Source organism: Ursus arctos, unplaced genomic scaffold (assembly GCF_023065955.2).
Source record: "Ursus arctos isolate Adak ecotype North America unplaced genomic scaffold, UrsArc2.0 scaffold_14, whole genome shotgun sequence".
NCBI classification, from domain to species: domain Eukaryota; kingdom Metazoa; phylum Chordata; class Mammalia; order Carnivora; family Ursidae; genus Ursus; species Ursus arctos.
Window position 1 is genome coordinate 66246158 of NW_026622808.1, and position 18975 is coordinate 66265132.

The 18975-nt window shown below is 48.1% G+C and overlaps 2 protein-coding genes and 1 non-coding gene across 4 annotated transcripts in view; 1 reads left to right on the plus strand and 2 right to left on the minus strand.

The window, feature by feature from the left end:
- The window catches only part of CAND2 (cullin associated and neddylation dissociated 2 (putative)), a 32992-nt gene extending 19762 nt beyond the window's left edge, over positions 1 to 13230 (plus strand). Inside the window, exons 11-15 of the mRNA XM_026501406.4 lie at positions 1479 to 1574; positions 5076 to 5245; positions 6523 to 6687; positions 8502 to 8609; positions 10686 to 13230. Coding sequence (XP_026357191.3) covers positions 1479 to 1574; positions 5076 to 5245; positions 6523 to 6687; positions 8502 to 8609; positions 10686 to 10913 — 767 coding nt within the window. The 3' untranslated portion in view covers positions 10914 to 13230. The remainder of the gene's footprint in view (positions 1 to 1478; positions 1575 to 5075; positions 5246 to 6522; positions 6688 to 8501; positions 8610 to 10685) is intronic.
- A 374-nt stretch (positions 13231 to 13604) lies between these two features.
- RPL32 (ribosomal protein L32) lies at positions 13605 to 18827 on the minus strand. Of its 2 annotated transcripts, none has more exons than XM_026501404.3 (4): positions 18744 to 18827; positions 17320 to 17420; positions 16306 to 16487; positions 13605 to 13783 (listed from the first exon to the last, which is right to left on the minus strand). In XM_026501404.3, the coding sequence occupies exons 2-4, from the start codon at positions 17413 to 17415 to the stop codon at positions 13654 to 13656; spliced, it is 408 nt and encodes a 135-aa protein (XP_026357189.1). In that variant the 5' UTR covers positions 17416 to 17420; positions 18744 to 18827; the 3' UTR covers positions 13605 to 13653. The 2 variants fall into 2 exon arrangements, with proteins under 2 accessions (XP_026357189.1, XP_026357190.1); XM_026501405.4 differs by having other exon boundaries at positions 18682 to 18771.
- Positions 17488 to 17627, minus strand: LOC113257326 (small nucleolar RNA SNORA7). The gene has a single exon (XR_003316935.1). It is a non-coding gene; the product is annotated as a small nucleolar RNA SNORA7 (small nucleolar RNA).
- Positions 18828 to 18975: the final 148 nt, after the last annotated feature.

Here is an 18975-nt window from a genome sequence, read left to right on the forward strand (position 1 = left end):
GGCTCTTCACGAGGAACCTTGAGAGGCCAGAGTCTTGGGATGAGGAGCTGCTCTGCCATTTCCAAGCTCTGATTGGTTTCTGCCTCCTGCACACTCTGTCGAGCCAGCTAGCCGGTCACATTTCCTTTTTAGCTGCCTGGAAGCTTGGAGCCAAATTCGTGGCCTGCTTCTAGCAAGTGTGTGGGACTTCCCGGTTGGCTCTCCCTGCCCTCACTCTAATCTTCCTCTCACTTCCCTGCCTATATTCTTCCTCGGCCTCATTTTTTTTTTTTCATTTTATTTTTTAGTAGATTTTTTAAAAAAGGTCTATTTTTTAGAGAGAGAGCGTGTGTGCACGGAGGGAGAAGGAGAGGGAGAATTTTAAGCAGACTTCCCACTGAGCAGGGAGCCCGACGGTGGGGCTCGATCCCACGACCCTGAGGTAGTGACCTGAGCTGAAACCAAGAGTTGGACTCTTAACCAACAGCGCTACCCAAGTGCCCCATCATTTTCCTCATTTTAAATTCACTTCGTCCTGTCCTGTTGTCCATATCTTCATCAGCCACCCCGAATCTTCTCAGGAGCCAGTCAGGAAGGAGAGAGTAAGAGGGAAGAAGCTGCAAGTCTAAAGTCACCAACTCTTTCCCTTATTCACACCCTGGCACCAAAACGTAAACTTTTTCCCTGAGTGTCGAATGTAAAGTCTACTGATGGAAACAACCTTAACCCATCACTGTTGTATGCTGGGGGAGGAGAGGAGCGAGGAGCTCCGGTTTGTTTCCTTCACCATAATGGGAGGTATATTTCCTTTCCTTTCTTTACCTTCTGTACTCAGCATGCAGAAAAGTAAAAGTAAGTGACTTCTCCATTACCAAGGTTTGGGGGTGTTCTGAATTTGTTGGAATCCCCTTGGCCTTCAGCTTGTCTGGAGCATACCTGCCCCCTGCCTGGAGGATGCAGGCTGAGGAGGAGGGCCCAGCCAGGGCTCAGAATCAGCCATTGAATTTTGGATCTGCTGTGTGACCTTAGAGGTGAACCTAACCTCTCTGGGTCTTTTTCCTGATCTGTAAAATAGAGATTAGTAATTTTTATGAAACATTTTGATTTATCTTACCATTTATTAATTAACAGGACCATCCTGAGGATTAATTGAGATAATGCATCTGAAAAATAGAACACAGCCCTAAGACCTGAGCAAAGGTCTTTCTCTGGGCTGTGGATTGACCACTGTCTTGGGTTCTTGGTTCCCTGTTTGCATTCTGCAGGGTCAGTTACCTGAGAACTGGCATTTTTCCTGTTAGCCACAGCAGGGAGAATTTAGGGATGAATTTTAGGCTGCCAAGGGAAATGAGAGCATTGACGTCACCAGAGATGGTTGTTTTGAATGGGGAGGGTCCAGTTCTGTGTTGCAGGGAGGCAGAGAGCCTTGGCGCCTTGCAAGCTGTGAGTGTCCAGGATCCGCCCTGCCCCTCACCAAGCTGTTGTTTCCCATCCTGCAGGTCGGCCACACACCCGGAGCACAGTTATTACTGCGGTCAAGTTCCTCATCTCTGACCAGCCCCATCCTATTGACCCCCTCCTGAAGAGCCTCATTGGTGAGTACCCCCTTCCTTCTGCCCCTGGCCCCATTCAGGCCCCCCTCCCAGCCTTTGAGTCTGGGCTGATTTTTCTTACACATGAGCCAAGGGGCGTTGGAGACCCAGGCAGCTACCTCACTCCCATAATGGGCAGCAGGGCCTGGGTTCAAATCCCTGTGCTGGCACTAAATGCTGGGTGAGCCTAGCATGCCCCTTCACCTCTGAGCCTCAGTTTCCTCCTCTGTAGAACGGGGGTAAGGTTCTAAGTTTATTTCAGAGACCCTATCTGTTACTGAGGGGAAGGTACCCTGTGGTACCTTACAAGTGGAAAACCACCAGTCTATCACACGCATTGGCCTCAGCAGGCAGCAAGCTGGGTAGGACTGCACTGGAGCTGGGGAGTGCGGCTCCCCAGCTCATCCCCTGTCTGAGGAGCCCAAGGAGCCTTCATTGGTGAGCCCTCTCTTGGGGCTCTGCAGGACCAGGCTCTTCCTAGAGAAGGCAGACATTCAAAGCTCCCAGCCTGCAGGCCTGTCACTGGACCACACTGGAGTCTGGCCCTCCTCCTCCAGGCAGCCAAGTGGAGTGTGGAGTCTTGGGTTGACAGCCGGGCTCTGCTACTCTCTGGCTGTGTGAGCACGGACAGATCATCTCATCACCACCTGTAAAACGGGGGTGCTGATCCGCACTTGCCGGGGCGCTGCTGTGTGAGACCAGGGGTCCGCAGACGTGGCCACGCTCGGGGTTGGAGAACACGACCAGAGGCCATAGCGGTACCAGCAGCAACTTCGTCCCATCCCCTGGCGCAGGGGGCACACACTGCTGCCGGTCCCGATTTTCCTCATCTTGTCTCAGCTGCCCGTGGCTGGCGGCCCTGGGGACCCGTGCCTGGGTGTTTGGTTCTTGTTGTATGTTCGCACCAGTTTTCAAGCTGTCACTGTGTATCAGATACAAAACTAGGTCCTTTAATGTAGCTCACCATGGTTCATTCTCACAGCTCCCTACATGGTGTGTGGGACTGGCCACATCTTAAAGACGAGGAAGCAGAGGCTCAGAGGGGAGCAGGTCTTGCCAGCTGTGTTCTCAGAGTGGGGGGTCTAGGAACTACCAGAGCCAGAGGTTGCCAGCTCTCAGTTTGAATCCTGCTTCGCTGGGACACTTTTTTTTAATCATTGATTTTTTTAAAAAAGATTTTTAATTTATTTATTTGTCAGAGCGTGAGCACAAGCAGGGAGAGCGGCAGGCAGAGGGAGAGGGAGAAGCAGGCTCCGCACTGAGCAGGGAGCCCGATGTGGGACTCGATCCCAGAACCCTGGGATCATGACCTGAGCCAAAGGCTGACTGAGCCACCCAAGCATCCCTCTGCTGGGAGACTTTATGTTCTTCCCACTGCGTCATATTGGGAGGCATATGATGGCGGTTTGCCGCATGATTGGTGAGGGTAACTCTGATCACCTGGTTAAGATGGAGACTTCCAGTTTTCTTCACTCTAAAGTTACTTTTTCCTGGAGCACCTGTGTAGCACAGTCAGTTGCGTGACTGATTCTTGGTTTTGGCTCTGGTTGTGATCCTGGGGTCGTGGGATCGAGACCCACGTTAAGCTCCATGCTCAGTGTGGAGTCTGCTTGGGACTCTCTTCCATTCCCTCTGCCCCTCCCCTACTTCTCTCTCAAAAAAGTAAAATCTTTAAAATTACTTTTTCCTTTGGAATGAGTAAGTATTTTTGAGTCTGTGGAAATGTCTTCCTCTTCATTAAATTTTTTTTTTTTAAGATTTTATTTATTTATTTGAGAGCGAGAACAAGCAGGGGGAGAAGCAGAGTGAGAGGGAGAAACAGACTCCCTGCTGAGCAGGGAGCCCAACGTGGAGCTTGAGCCCAGGACCCTGAGATCATGACCTGAGCAGAAGGCAGACACTTAACTGACTGAGCCCCCCAGGTGTCCCTTCATCAGATTTCTGCCCACTGCGTTGTGCATTCATTGTGGTTTCTTTCCTGCTTCAGTGACTTCTGACAGTTGCCAAATAGTGACTTTCAATTCCAGCATTCCTTTTGTATTTGTTAGTTTGCCTTCTGTTCTCTGAAAAAATGTTTCCTTCTCCCCCACTTATTTATTTACTCACGTCATTATAGACTCGTGACTCCTGTTTCATTCAGTGAATTATAATTTATTGCTGTCTTCATTCATTTGATTCTCAAGCTTGTCTCAGACGTGGCCAGTGGGGGGCCCTTCAGGCAGGTTCCAGTGTTCTGTTGACATGTTTCCATCATCCTTTGAACATATCCTTACTTTTTGGCAATAAGATGCTCTGGACTCACCTTGAGCCTTTCCTGCCCCAGCTCAGGAACCAGCCATTTCTCCAGGGAGCCCTGATTCCTTTGACGAGATAATGGTACTTAGAATCTAAGATCTGGACACTGGGTGTGCACATTGCTCCTGGGGTGCTGTTGCTGCGAGGCCCTCTCGGCAGACAGAACTGGGGAGTATTTGGGCTTACGAGTGTGTGTACACAGACAGACACGCATGTACGTGAGTTACCTTCTCTCCAGTCCAGCACTGCAGGGCTCCTCCTAGCCTCCTTCCTTCCCGTTCCATACCCTTCTCGTACAGGGGGAAAACCAGCTCCCGCTATCTATAAGATTTATTCTGGAATACACAGAAAGGAGACCGAGAATTGCTAACCTTTATATCTGTGAAAAGTCAGTATTTGTCTATGGGGCTTTTTGTCTTTAGCCTGAGGGCATCTAGTCAAAATGCTTTCTAAGTTACTTGGATAGTTGTTTTACTCTTTCATAACCTGCTGGTTATGTTAATCATTTGAAATATAGTTAGGGGTTTTGTTGGTTTTTGTGCTTTTTTTAGGGAGTCCCCTCATTCTTGATTTTATTTATTTACAGAGCACGTAGAACATTGTTATTAAAAAGTCTGAGCTATATAAAAAGGTATACTCAAGAGAAGTGCTGTGTGAATGTGTAAGTTTCTTCACCTCTCTGATCTTCAAGAGCCTTATCTATAATAATATCCAGTTACCATTTATAGAATCCTTGCTCTGTGCCAGGCCCTCTGCTGTGTATTTATATATTATATATATATTTAAATTATATAAATACATAATATGTATAATAAAAATTTATATATATATATATATATATATATATATATATATATATATATATATATCTATCTTACATCACTACATTTTAAATCTTAAAAACAGTCTTACACTATAGGTACTTGCCGTTACTCCCATTTTATAGATGAAGACATTGAGGCTATCAAGGTCCCCTAGTTAGGAAGTAGTGGAATGTGGATTTGAACCCATGCCAGACTCTAGTTCACATTCCTGTCTGGGCTCTAAGGACTTGTTGTGCCTGGTAAAAAAGTAGATGCTCAGAACATGTTTGCCCCCATTCAGCCAGGTCCGCACAGCTCACATGAAGCAGAGAACCGAGGTAGGGGGTGGAGGTGGTCTGTGTCTTGGCCGAGCCATCCCTCACACCGCTTCTCCTCTTTCCGTCAGGAGAGTTTATGGAGAGCCTGCAGGATCCAGACCTGAACGTGCGCCGGGCCACTCTGGCTTTCTTCAACTCAGCTGTGCACAACAAGCCCTCGCTGGTCCGGGACCTGCTGGATGACATCCTGCCCCTCCTCTACCAGGAGACGAAGATCCGCAGGGACCTCATCCGAGAGGTAAGGCCGGTGAGGGACAGAGCAGGGAGCCCTGGGCCTGACTGGTGGGGCTGTGGCCTGGGTAAAGTCCTGCTTCTCCACTTCCCAGTTGTGTGACCCTGGGCACGTGGGCCCAGGACCATTTAATCTGCTCAGAGCCTCAGTTTCTCTTCTTGGGCAAACTGAGGAAAATAACTTGTGTCTGCCTCAGAGCGTTGCTGAGGAGAGTCAATGAGTTATGTCCTGCAGGTGCTCAGAACTGCTCCCGGCCCACCGTCGGCCTCAGGAAGTGTTGGTGCTTCGTATTATCACTCAGCATTCGGCGGGTGTTCACTGCGTGCCAGCCCTGTGTCAGAGTGCCAGGATCAGAGCTGGACCAGACATGGTGTCTGCCGCCAGGGAGCTCCTGGCCTCCCCAAGGACAGAGACACCCGTTCTGCCGGTTATTTGACCTATTTAAATCCTTAAATAAGGATTTAAGGGGCAGAGATTAAAGGTGACTTAATAGCTGTCATCACATAATATAGTAAAAAGGTCTGAACCACCTGGCATTGCTGAGGAGGAAGTGACTGTGTTTAGAGGGGTTCAGGAAGTTTCCCAAAAGAGGGGGCATTTAAGTGGGGTTTTGAGGGGTGAGAAGGAGTTTACCATGAGGAACAGAGCCTTGTGGTTAAAAGCTTCAGAGACCTGGGTTTTTAACTAGTTCAGCCACTGACTAGATGTATGTTCTTGGGCAAGTTGATTAACCTCTCTGAGCCTCAGTTTCCTCATATGTTAAATGGGGTTGATAGTAACGCTGTCTCCCTAGGGCTGTTGTGATTCTTGAGTAAAATTTCATTTGTCAAGCACTCAGCACAGTGGCTGGCACATTATCACTGCTCCATAGACCATAATAATTACCGTTACTGTTTTTTTTAAAGATTTTATTTATTTGAGAGAGAGAGAGAGGGAGAGAGGGTGTGAGCAAGTGGAGGGAGAGAGAATCTGAAGCAGACTCCACGCTCAGTATAGAGCCTGACGCAGGGCTCTATCCCTCAACCATGAGATCATGACCTGAGCTGAAACCAGGAGTCGGACACTTAAAACCGACTGAGCCACCCAGGCGCCCCTGTTACTGTTACCATCAAAGGGCATTGCAGGCTGAGCAAAGGCCAGAGACTTGAGAGTACGAGGCTTAATTTGGGGACAGAACACAGTACTGAACAAGGGAGGTGGGGTGTGCAGCAGGGACTAAGGGAAGTGTTCGTACACCCTAGAGTCACATCCCGTAACCCTGAGGTCATCCTTCCATTCTGCAGGTGGAGATGGGGCCCTTTAAGCACACGGTGGACGACGGGCTGGACGTGCGGAAGGCAGCCTTTGAGTGCATGTACTCGCTGCTTGAGAGCTGCCTGGGCCGGCTGGACATCTGCGAGTTCCTGAACCACGTGGAGGACGGCCTGAAGGATCACTACGATATCCGGGTAGGACGGATCCCCCGCCAGGCCCGTGCCCACCCCGTACCAAGGGGACAGGCGAGAACCGCTGGGGCCCACTACTTGTTTGTCCCCCACTCTCCACCCCAGGTACCCCCATGAAGATAACTGCATTGTTCTTTTTTTTTTTTTTTTTAAGATTTTATTTATTTATTAGAGAGAGAGAGAGAGCATAAGCATATGCTCTTAGCATAAGCAGAGAGCAGCAAAGGGAGAGGGAGAAGCAGGCTCTCCACTGAGCAGGGAGCCAATGTGGGAGCCCGATCTTGGGACCCTGAGATCAGGACCTGAGCTGAAGGTAGATGCTTAGCCGACTGAGCCACCCAGATGCCCCTGCATTGTTCTTTTTCAATAAGAAAAAGAGCCAGGCTCTCAAACACGTTTGGTGGGAGTCTACACTGGGTGAGCTCTTTGGAGGATGGTTTAGCAGTAACTAGAAACATTTAGAATTCTTTGACACACCTTTGACCTAGCAGTTCTGTCTCCATGAACAGTCTCTGGACTTACTCTTAAAAATGTGTTCGGAGTTTTTATGTTCAAGATTGTTCTTCAAAGCCCTGTGGTCGGCGGAGGGAGGTTGGAGAAAGCTGGCGGCTTCCTGAATGTCCACCCGTCAGAAGCTGACTCAGTAAACTGGGTACCTGTGGTCATGGACTGCTAGCCGCATTAAGAAGAGGGAGCCAGGTCCCTTTGCACTGATGTGAGAGACGGCCAAGACCCACTGTCGACTGATAAAAGGCAGTTGTTTTTACAGGCCTTTTCCCTGGCTTTCCAGGCTTTCCTGTTCTCACCCGTTCTGGCCCCACTGTCCTCTCGTCTGCTCTCCCGGGAGCACAGGACGGGGCCTGGGCATCAGTGCACCATTTGGACCCCAATGTCCGGGCTCCTCTTGGTGTTGAGGAGGGTGGGTATGACATCGATTGAGCCCCCAGCGTCATCTTGTTGAGTCTGTGCCCTATCCTTGGATGGTAGGTTTATGATGTCCACTTTACAGGGGAGAGACCAGAGTTCAAGGGCACCAGCTGGGAAGGCGAGGAGCCCTGGGTACCAGCTTGTGCTGTGTAGTGCTATCCTCTTTGCTGCTCTGGCCCCGGTCCCCCTCCTTTGCCGTGGGCTGTGGGGGACTCAGGGCAGGGTAGACAGCTGGTGGGGTGAGTAGGGCACAAAGAATCCGGACAACTATCCTTCATGCTGTGGAACGCCTGTGGGAACTTGACCATTTTCCTGAGAGGCCTCCATTAATCTCCTGCAGGCTGCATCCAGGCCTGTAGCTGTGCTTAGTTAGCTCACACAGTAGGTTGTTTTTTTTTAACTGGGTGCCAACATTTCAAAGTTGAGAGATCTTCCATGAAAATCAAAGTTTCTTTTGAAAACAGGCCATCCGCTCTGGGCCACATTCCCACAGTCACAATTGGCTGGAGCTGAGAGCGGCTATCTGGAGTGTGGGCCTCTTACTCCTTCCCGGTTGCCCCCCGGCCCTCTTCACTCATGGGCAGTATCTGCCTGGCCCTGTGAGCATCTGAGCTGGAGAATCGCCGCCTCCCTGGTGCCTCTTCTGATCTGATCCTCCTCAGGTCAGCCGGGTGTAGTTGGCATGGTAGCCATCGCCATTCACAGTTTATAGATAAGAAGACTGAGGCCCGGAGCCGGAGAGACTCTGGCAGGGCCCCGGCGGGAATTAGTGCTAGAGTTTGGACCTGAGCGCCAGGTGTTGGTACCAGAGTCTCTGATCTTCCCTGGGCTCTGCCCCTTTCGGTCCTCGGCCATTTCACTGTGAACTCTGTCTCCTTCCTCCTGGGCAGATGCTGACCTTCATCATGCTCGCCCGACTGGCTACCCTGTGTCCTGCACCCGTTCTGCAGAGAGTGGACCGGCTCATCGAGCCACTCAGGGCCACCTGCACCGCCAAGGTACCCCCCCTCCCCCCACCCCACTTAGCCCTGGGCACACCTGCGTGTTGTTCATAGTTACCATTTATAGGTGGTGTATGAGGTGCTTTATTTAACCATTGTCGTCATCCTAGAAAGTACTTCTTATTGTCACTATTGTATACATGGGGGAACAGAGACTCAGAGAGGTGAAGTTATGGACCTAGGCTACCCAGCTAGGAAATTGCAGAGCTGGGATTCTAACCCGGCTCTTTCTTTCATTCATTAAACATTTCCTGGGTGCCAGGCCTTGTTGCAAGGTACTAGGGATACAACGTTGAACGTGGTGGGTTCCCTACTCCCACATCCTAATTGGATAATCGAGTCAGACTCCTGGAAAGATAAAACCATTGATTGGTTGATTGATACAGGGCAGAGTGGCTGCTCAGCGGAGTGCCTCAAGGATCCAGGGGAGGGATCTGGAGCAGGAGGCCTGGGGGAAAGCTGCAGTGTTGGGAACAGAGCCTGGAACACCCAGGGGGTATCCAGTAATTACCTGGTGACTGAAAGAACTAATTTGGGTTTTGAAAGGGTAGGAATTAACCAAAAAGATTTCAGATTGTAGCTTAAAGAAGAGAGATACCCATAGAACAGTGATTTTCAAATAGCAAAACCTTTTCCAATAAAATAAAATCTTCCGTGGATTAAAGAGATAAAATTGGTCATTTCTTAATAGATAGAAACCTGCCTTGTAAGTTTCCGTTTTTAACATATGCCGGGTATGAAGTCAAAGGAAACAGTGGTTCTGCAGGGCCCTTGCAGTCTTGACCGTTTCAGTGGCCAGATCATTTCTAATTTTCTTTGAGCCATTCGGCATGGAGAAAGATCCCAGTTCACGGGGAAGGGCTGCAGACCCCCCTTCACTCAGCCCAGATGCCAAGAGGAGCTTTGATCTGAGGCCCACACATAGGCCACTCAGTCTGGCTGCACAGAGGGTGCTGTTTGTTGGGCACGGAGATGAGAACTTAGCGCGTCCATGTCCACAGTCCCTCATCCACTGACACCTATAAAACTCTGGAATTTGTTTGGCAACAAAACTTGACTTGAACTGGCCTGAGGCTGTTTATGACTTTTATTTCTCCATGTGACACTCATAATATTCTTTCATTTTTCATTTAGCAGGGGAAATATTCCTGTATTTGATAACAGGATATTGTACCATGTTGTCTGCACCCTGTCCCCTTTCTAAAACCCCCCAAAATCCTGAATTCCAAGAGCACACCTGGCCCCAAGGGTTTCAGAGCAGGGGCTATGGACCTGTGTTAAGCCATTTAACCCTCAAAGCAACTCTCTGGAAAGGAGGATCTTCGATATAGTAAGGGAAGTGCAGCTCACAGTGATGACCTCAGCGCTTACAGGGCAGAGCCTTCGAACCCAAGACTGTCCAACCCCAATGCCAAGCTCTTAACCTCTGCACTGGACTCTTCAGGGGGAAGAGTCTTTGGGCTAAGTCGGGGCCTCGAGAGGAATTTGGACTTTATTCCATAAGGAGTGGGGCAATTCTGAGATTCTCTAACTGGGAGAGGGTGGGGGGATGAAGAAACAAGGCAGGCAAGGCATTTGGGGGGTTTCCTGTGCAGCTGCTTGCACAGAATAGCTTGCAGGGGGGTCGAGGCCAGCTAGGTGACTGTCGTGGTGACCCAGTCATTGATTTAAGTCATATGGTACCAAGAGCCTGTTTTAAGCACAATAAGAAAAGATAGGCTGAATCCTCCTGTCGAGGGAAGGAGATAATTAACTGAACACTTCACAGCGTTTGTCACCGTTCAATTATTAATGAAAAGAAAGGTGGGCAGTTTAGATTGGTTGGTCAGAGGCCCCCTAGGTGACCTTGAAGTTGATTTGAATGACAAAGAATCCCCCTCTGGGGAAACCCACTGGGGTAAAAGTGCAGAAGAAACCTCAGGAGGCTGGGACCACAGAGACGGAAGTAGGGGGGTGTACTGTGATTTAAACGGGGAAGGATTACAGGTGGTTGAGAGGAATCCAGAGACCAGTGAGGTGGCTGTGGCACGGGGCTAGGTTCAATAAAGGATGGCTCCTTGTTTCCTACTTTAGGTCAAAGCCGGTTCTGTGAAGCAGGAATTTGAGAAGCAAGACGAGCTGAAACGCTCTGCGATGAGGGCAGTGGCCGCCCTGCTGACCATCCCGGAAGTAGGGAAAAGCCCCATCATGGCTGACTTCTCTTCCCAAATCCGATCCAACCCCGAACTTGCTGCCCTCTTTGAAAGCATCCAGAAGGATTCGGCATCAGCCCCCAGCACAGACTCAATGGAGCTCAGCTAGTCCTCTCCCAGCCCCCAGGTGGGCCCTTACTCAAGAGAAGGGGGCCTACCCAAGCCCAAGGCCTCACCGTACCCCTGCCCGCCACAGGCCTCTACTTTTGCCCTCTCCTCATCTCACTGGGGGCCCTCCTGCTCCTGGTCGGGGCTTACAGTGCCTTCTCCAGGGACCCCAACTCGAGGCCCCCAGCAGGAGCTGCAAGGCTGCCAACAGTTGGGCCCTTTAACTCAGGACAGTCGTTCAAAGAAACAGGGCATGGACATTTTCCAAGCCCTTCTGCACAAACACGGATAAACATGGATGTGTGACTTCACACTTGGGGAGTCCCTGCCTCACGAAGGACTAAGTAGTGTTAGAAATAGTCTTGTGCTCACAGCTGCAGAAGATTAGGAGGCAGCCAGCTGGCCTTCCTGCCCACCAGTGTCCCAGATCTGTCACTCACACCTCTCCCACTTTCCACTTCACTTGATCTGATAGGCCAAACATTAGCGCTTCAGCTGGGCATCTTAAAAACTCAAGCTACTTCTCTGAGCTATTCACGTTTTAGAATTCAAAATGCTTTACTTTCTAATTGGCAGTAATGAATCTGAAATTTGGTTTTTTGAAGGGGGAGGTGGTCAGGAGAGGGAATTAGATCTAATGTTTTGAGGTTTTTTTTTTTTTTTTCCTCCCTAATTTCAAAACTCTTATGTAGCCCACTGGGAAATAAGCACAAAGAAAGTACAGACCACCTTTCATGTCACCCACCAGTTGGTTTGTGTCCTTTTGAGGAAGATTTTGAACATGTTGTTTCTAGTTTTTAGTATTGAAGACACAGAAATATTAAGCAATAGGCTAAAGAATTTTCTGTGCTATCCCAGGTTAATAAAGGACAGATCCCCGTGTTACTTTTTCTCTGCACGCTTCCTCTACTCAGCAGACCACCGTCAACATACTTCCCAAGTCAATTTAAAGAAATCATGAACCCATGACCAACAATTATCTCAAATGTTTCAGACTAGGCTTTGACTGGAGGCAGGCAACTTGTAATTTACCTATCCAATTCAAGGGACTGACATCCACTCATGGCTAGCAGGCCAAGAAAATTGTAAGCAGGCTAGTATTTCTGCACAGTTGGCCAGGCTGGTAGGGAAAAAACAAAAACATTATAAGCAATTGTCTTGTTCTGGAGTACCTCATGCCATTTCCCATGACTGTACTGCCACTCATGGCCAGTTCTTAAAAAAGCGCTATCATAACCTTGTAGACATGCCTCACTTTACTGTGCTTTGCAGGTATTGCATTTTTTACAAATCGAAGGTATGAGGTAACCCTGTGTTGAGCCAAGTCTATCAACACCATTTGCACACTTCCTGTCATATTTTGCTAATTCTCAGAATAGTTCACTTTTTCATTGTTATGGTGATGTGATTGTTGATGTTACTGCTGGAGCCTGACGATGTGACTGAACTGCTGCCATCTCATGAGAAAATGGAGTTGCTTCTTATGAACAAAAAATTTGAAATAGAATCTACTCCTGGTGAAGATGCTGTTAAAGCTAGTTGAAATGACATCAAAGAACTGAACATTACATCAACTTAGTTGATAAAGCAGTGGCAGGGTCTGAGGGGATGGACTCCAATTTTGAAAGCTCTTTGGGTGAAGTGCTACCTAGCAGTATCATGCTACAGAGAAATTATTCTTGACTCGGTCAAGGCAGAAAACTTCATGGTCTTAATTTTAAGAAATTGCCACAGCCACCCCAGCCTTCAGCAGCCACCACCCTGATCAGTCAGCAGCCATCGACATGGAGGTTTAGACCCTCCACCAGCAAAGATTACAACTCAGATGTTTAGCATTTTTGCAATAAACTCATTTTTAAATTAAGGTACATTGTCTAGACATGCTATTGCACATAATAAATGTAGTATAAACTTAACTTTTATATGCACTCGGAAACCAGAAAGTGCGCTTGACTTGTTTCATCAGAGGTTTCAAAACAAACTGAACCTGTCTCCAGAGGTATGCCTGTAACCCACAAAGCTAAATTCTAGCTTTTGCGGCCTAAGGTTTAGGGCTGTAGTTGAAAAGGCAGCTTGTTAAATCTTGAGTACCGATCAAGAGGCCCAATGATCATGTAAGGATCCCACACCTTCAGAAACTGCTGTTAAGTTAGCTGAAGCAGCAAGCTGGAGGAGGGCTATAAAAGGGAGACCACAAGTTATCTTCAGACATCCAAGGCTGATCTTGCAGTAGAGAGAATTGTGGGTCATCCTGTCATGTTTTTGTTCAGAAGCTATGGGATGCTATTTCAGCACCAAATAAATAAGGGAGTAAAGGATTCATTTGGATTCTTTCATGTACATTTTCTCAATCCTCACGAGAACTACATATAGTGACTGTCAGCCAAATTTACAAAGGGAGGCTACGGATGACTACTTGCTCTGAGCTGCAATGTCCTGCAAATCAAAGGTTTATAGAACCTTCCCTGGTCTGAAGCCCAAGTCTCTTCCAACCCCTCTTCCCCAGCCCCAACTGGAGCTAACAAGACTGCTATGGGCACCAGAAGCCTATGCCCTAAGAACAGAGTATCCCTTATAAATCCCTTTCAAACGGAGGATTCCACAGAGCATTAATCGGCAAAAGAATAATCTCCATGACAAACTGTCAGAGTAAGACACTGAAGAGTAAAACCAAAGAGGGAAATGCCAGATGGTAGTTTTATGGTTTTATTAACACAAATATGACATGCACAACAAGCTGTCTATTCATTTTCTTCGCTGCGCAGCCTGGCATTGGGATTGGTGACTCTGATTGCTAGCTGGGCTGCTCTTTCCACAATGGCTTTGCGATTCTTGGAGGAGACATTGTGAGCAATCTCTGCACAGTAAGATCTGGAAGAAAAGCAGTTAGTAAGGAGCAAGCCAGATGGAACACACACTCCTGGGGAGCGCGGCAGTTTTGGGTCACATCACAGAGCCACGAGGCTGCCGGCAAAGCTGATGAACAATTTCCTCGGTACCAGCAGTAAGGCTCTTCAAGTACTCCCCGGCAGCGACAGCAGCACGCTCATCGTTCCCGCTCATTTAATCCTTACAGCAGCCTTGTAATCCAGGTATTGCCACCTCTTACAAATAAACCATGAGCCTTAAAGGCGGAAGTGAATTCCCAAGTCAGATATTTAGAAATGGACAGGGCTAGGATGGCTCAGTCCCAGATTCCAAGTTCAAAGTCCCCCCACCCAATCCTTTCAATCTGCCCAACACAGGGCAGTGTCTCAGGGAGCGTGGACTTGCCCATGAAGTTCTTAAACTCTGCAAAGTAAGCAAGAGCAGAATCCAACAGTTTGATTAAGCCAAGGGTTTCCTGGCCCAGAAATTAACATTTTACTTGTTTGCTACAGACCAATTCAAATAGCGAAGTAACATTGCCTGAAGTCACCCAGCAAGTAGCTATGCCTAGTATTTCCTGAGTATCTGGCTGCCAGATACTGTTCTAACCTACTCATTCCTCACAGCTGCACCAGGCCCCAGTTTGGTAACAAACTGGCCTAATGAGCACATTTCAGTGAAGAAGTGATTTATGACACCATCAACTGCAGATTAAAGAGACACTCTTAAGGGCACCTTGGCTGGCTCAGTCGGTAGAGCATGCGACTCTTGATCTTAGGGTCTTGAGTTCAAGCCCCATATTGGGCTGGGCATGGAGCTTACTTAAAAATAAATATTTTAAAGATTTTTTTTTTTTAAAGTGAGCTCCACACCCAGCCCAACATAGGGCTTGAACTCACGACCCTAAGATCAAGAGTCGCATGCTCTACCGACTGAGGCAGCCAGGAGCCCCAAAAATAAAAATCTTAAAAAAGAAAGGACCCTCTACCCATGGAGGACTTTCAGCAAAGAGAGAAAGCTGTAAGGAGTGACTAAATCAGGCAGTGAAATAGTAAGTTCTTTTTAAGAACTCTAGCAAAATAGCGTTAACAGTGTGAGACAAGCAAACCCAAAGAATGTTTATCTTCTATAAGAGGAGTCCACTCAAGCTCTAAGTAGCATTATCTTGAAATGTTTCCACAATCTTTGTTTACAACGCTGAAATCTTTTTTCCCCCCCAATATACTGCAAGTCCTTGTCCACATCTGTATTTAATAACCAATCACTATATATAGCATCTTTACTTTCGGGTCTGCTACGGCATCTTCCCCACACAAAACAATCATTTTAAATATACATGTAACACTCCACCCAGCGCTTGTACTCCTAACCATTCACAAATTATATTTTCAGTTGTTGAAACTGAATCGAACAATTGTTCAATTGTTTCAAAATGCTTTTCATTTAGGGATACAACACCCAAAAATGGAACTCGTGGATTGAAGGTCATAGATTTCAAGTATTTCTATGGATCCTGACACAAACTGCCAAGCTATTTAAAGAGTATCTCTTTGGCAACCAGCGACATCTACACTGCAGCATTTCTGCTACACAACAGGTACCGCATCCTTCTGTCATAATTCTCCACCCACCTAACTGCAGTTTGGGCAACCACCCCTAATTCCTATGCTCACCCAAGGATTTTCTAAGGAAAATTTCCAGCATTCCAACACCCAGTTAAATTCCCAACCTAGAAAATGCAACCAAAATGAGACTAATGGCTGCGTTTATTTCTATTACTTGTGTCTACAATCGCTATAGCTAAAAGATCTTTGTAAGCACGCACCCACAGATGCTACAGTTAGTCACCCTTTTCACGTCCTAATTAGGAACCCCAGGTTTTCAGCTTCTGTTTAATAGGAAGGGAAGAAAATGGTCCCCTGCTTAACCAAAAAGGCACCACTTCCTCCAATCCAGATTCAAAGCATCTAAATCACTTCCCACGTGAAATGTTTTCTCATCCCACTGCTCTAGTTTCGGCCCAAGCAGACAAGTATCCCTCACAGAACTCTCAGAGTAATGCTGCGAACCCGCCGCGCAGTCCTCCATCTCTACAACTTTGTGTAAGCCATCCTCTGACGGCCAAGTCTTCCTCCTCTTTTCCACCTCAGTCGCTTTCTGAAGGAAGATACCTGAGGCCACAGCATTTAGTGTCCCTTAGGTCTGAGGCTATATCTGATGTCCCCCCTGCTGTCACATAAAGAAAGCAACGTTCTGCAAAGAACTGCCCAAAGGATACCATGGTGTTTTTATTATTGAGCAAAGTCCTTCTCTTTCCAGATCTTGGGTCTCTACACTTTTCAGGACAAGTTCCCTTACCCTGCCCCAGCAAAGGAAACATTTCGAAGTCCCAAACAAGCATTCTTTACGTTCCTGAGAGAATACACAACTCTTCCAATTGCATTGTGTAAGTCTAGAGTCCCTACCAAAAATGCTCCCAGATGCAGAATTCTGACACCTGAACCCAGAGGTGGGACCCAACTCACTTGTTGCACATCAGCAGCACTTCAAGCTCCTTGACATTGTGGACCAGGAACTTCCGGAAGCCACTGGGCAGCATGTGCTTTGTTTTCTTGTTGCTCCCGTAACCAATGTTGGGCATCAAGATCTGGCCCTTGAATCTTCTGCGCACCCTATTGTCAATGCCCCTGGGTTTCCGCCAGTTGCGCTGAAATAAACACAGGAGGGTTAGTGTCTTTGCTGATAAATAACTTTTCCTTTTGGAGGAAAAAAGGGGGGGGGCAAGTGAAAAGGAAATATGTCAAACAGTAGCTGTCTTTGGGTTACAGTATTTCACTACATCTTTAGATTTTTGTTTTTTGGTGGAAAAAAAATAGGGGCTCCTGCATTTCACTACCAGGAATAGACTCACATCCACACTCAACAAAGGAAAAGCAAACTACATACTGATAAAATGTGAGGGGACTGTGTATACAGTTAAGATGAAGAGTGAAGAGCATGGGTTTCAGCACTGCACGCAAGATGTTTTCTCATCATAAAAATAAGGATAATCTACTACTCTCATAACGTCTTAAGGCCACCTAAAATGAGTCAATCCTCTAGACAAAACAGCCAAGTCTCTGTGATCATTTATTTTTTTTTAAAGATTTTATTTATTTATTTGACAGGGAGAGACACGGCCAGCGGGAGAGGGAACACAAGTGGGGGAGTGGGAGAGAAGCAGGCTCCCAGCGGAGGAGCCTGAGGAGCCCGATATAAGGCTCGATCCCAGGGCTCTGGGATCATGCCCTGAGCCGAAGGCAAGTGCTTAACGACTGAGCCACCCAGGCGCCCCTCTGCGCTCATTTAAATTTCAATTTATATTACAGTCAAGTGACTGAATGCCAGTAAGGCATACTCAGGGAGACCTGGGTTTCTAGAGAGTTCTACCACCGAGACTGGTTCATCTGCCAAAGGTGATCTTTTCATCAGGGGATACCAGAAGTCCAACGGCCCATTCTCCACCCCAATAAACACTTCCATCCCAGGACCATACATACCTTAATTTTGACATAACGGTCTGATTGGTGCCGGATGAACTTCTTGGTCCTCTTTTTAACGATCTTGGGCTTCACCAGAGGTCTGAGGGCAGCCATGATGCCTTCAAGAAAAAGGCAGAGATGGTGTCAAGCAGTCCTGGAAGGAGGCCTTCCCGCTCAGGGCTTGAACATTGTTGCAGAGTGTCTTCCAATCACCAGCTACTGAGCAAACTGGGAATGGAATGGGTACCTCTGCCAGGCTTGCTCTCCCTCCCGTCTCCGAAGCTGGCAGAATACTAACCACTCTCCAGACGCGATCCTGGGAGGTCAGGGGTCACCTCACCCACTAAAGCCAAGGAAGAATGCTAACAGCTGATCTAAGACAAATCGACCCCCAAACGTTCTCAGCTTGCACAAGACAGCAAATCCCACTTCCAGTGTCCCAAACCCCAGATGGTCGAATTTCCTTTTAGTTATGCAGAACTTGAGTGATCTACAAGAACTGGAGTCTTAGTTCTTTCACCTGTAAAATGGGAATGATACCGCACATTGAATGCCTGCAGCGACTGAACCCAAGCAGATGTGAAGAGAAAGCCGTGTTTCCCCGAGTGCTGTTGCTCTGCAATTCCCTCACAAGAGGCCTACAAAACCACGGTGTACTTGTACCATGTTTCTGGGCCTCTGAACTTCCTGTTCTACCTGAGATCATCCGAGTCTCAATTCAAAACCCTCCTCAAAGCGGCCTTCCCGGTTACCCTGTTTTTTCCTTCTGCAGCACACTTTTTGTTCTCGTCTCTTTCCCGCCTCTATTTCTCTAGCACCCGGTTTAAGTGCTCAGCGAACGTCGTGTTCGATAAACGAATGCACCCCCGCCCGCAACATTACTTCCTCGAATTCAACAGGGCGCAGTTTTATCTTCCCAGAGACCCTGACCCGCCATCAGCCTGTTAACGGAACTAATCGACTCGCAGCGCACGGTGGTCGGTCTGTTTTGTTTGGTGGTCCGGCCGCAGCAGCAACCCCAAGACCAGAAACCGCAGAGGGAGCGCCGGTCAGCGGAAACCGAAAATACACGCGGGCACACATCACTGACCAAGGTGATTCGAGTATTCCAGTCATCAAACCGGAAACCTCTGGTCGCTCCACGGCCCCCACAAGCCCCCTCAGTCTAGACCCGAACGGCGACCTTCACTCCCAGGGCTCCAACAAGCTGTCCGCAAGTCTAAAAGAGACACCCGGCGGCGTCCGTAGAAGGGCAAGTGGCCCTGGGACGCGAACCTCCACCATCGGCCGGGCCGCTCCGCTCTGCTCCTGTACGTACTCCAGCCAACCGACAAGGACAAAGCCCACAAGACGACTGCTTGGAAAGGCAAGCCTCCTCACCGAGAAGCGATGGGACCAGATGAAGGCCGCAGAGATGCGGATGGCCAACGATTAAAACTCACCCGGTAACAGATGGCTGCCACCTCCGCAGGCAGCGCCGAGGAAGAGGGGGGAAGGTGGCGCGCGAGGGCTGATGGGACTTAACCTCTGGGTCCTGGCAGGGAAAAAAGAGCGCATCCGGTTCTTGGTCCTTCAAAGAAAAGAAAGACACTTCAGAGAAATAATACCGAAAAAAAGTCGAAGGATACCTTTATTTTCCTAGATATTAATATCTGCGAGTAGTACTGAGAATTT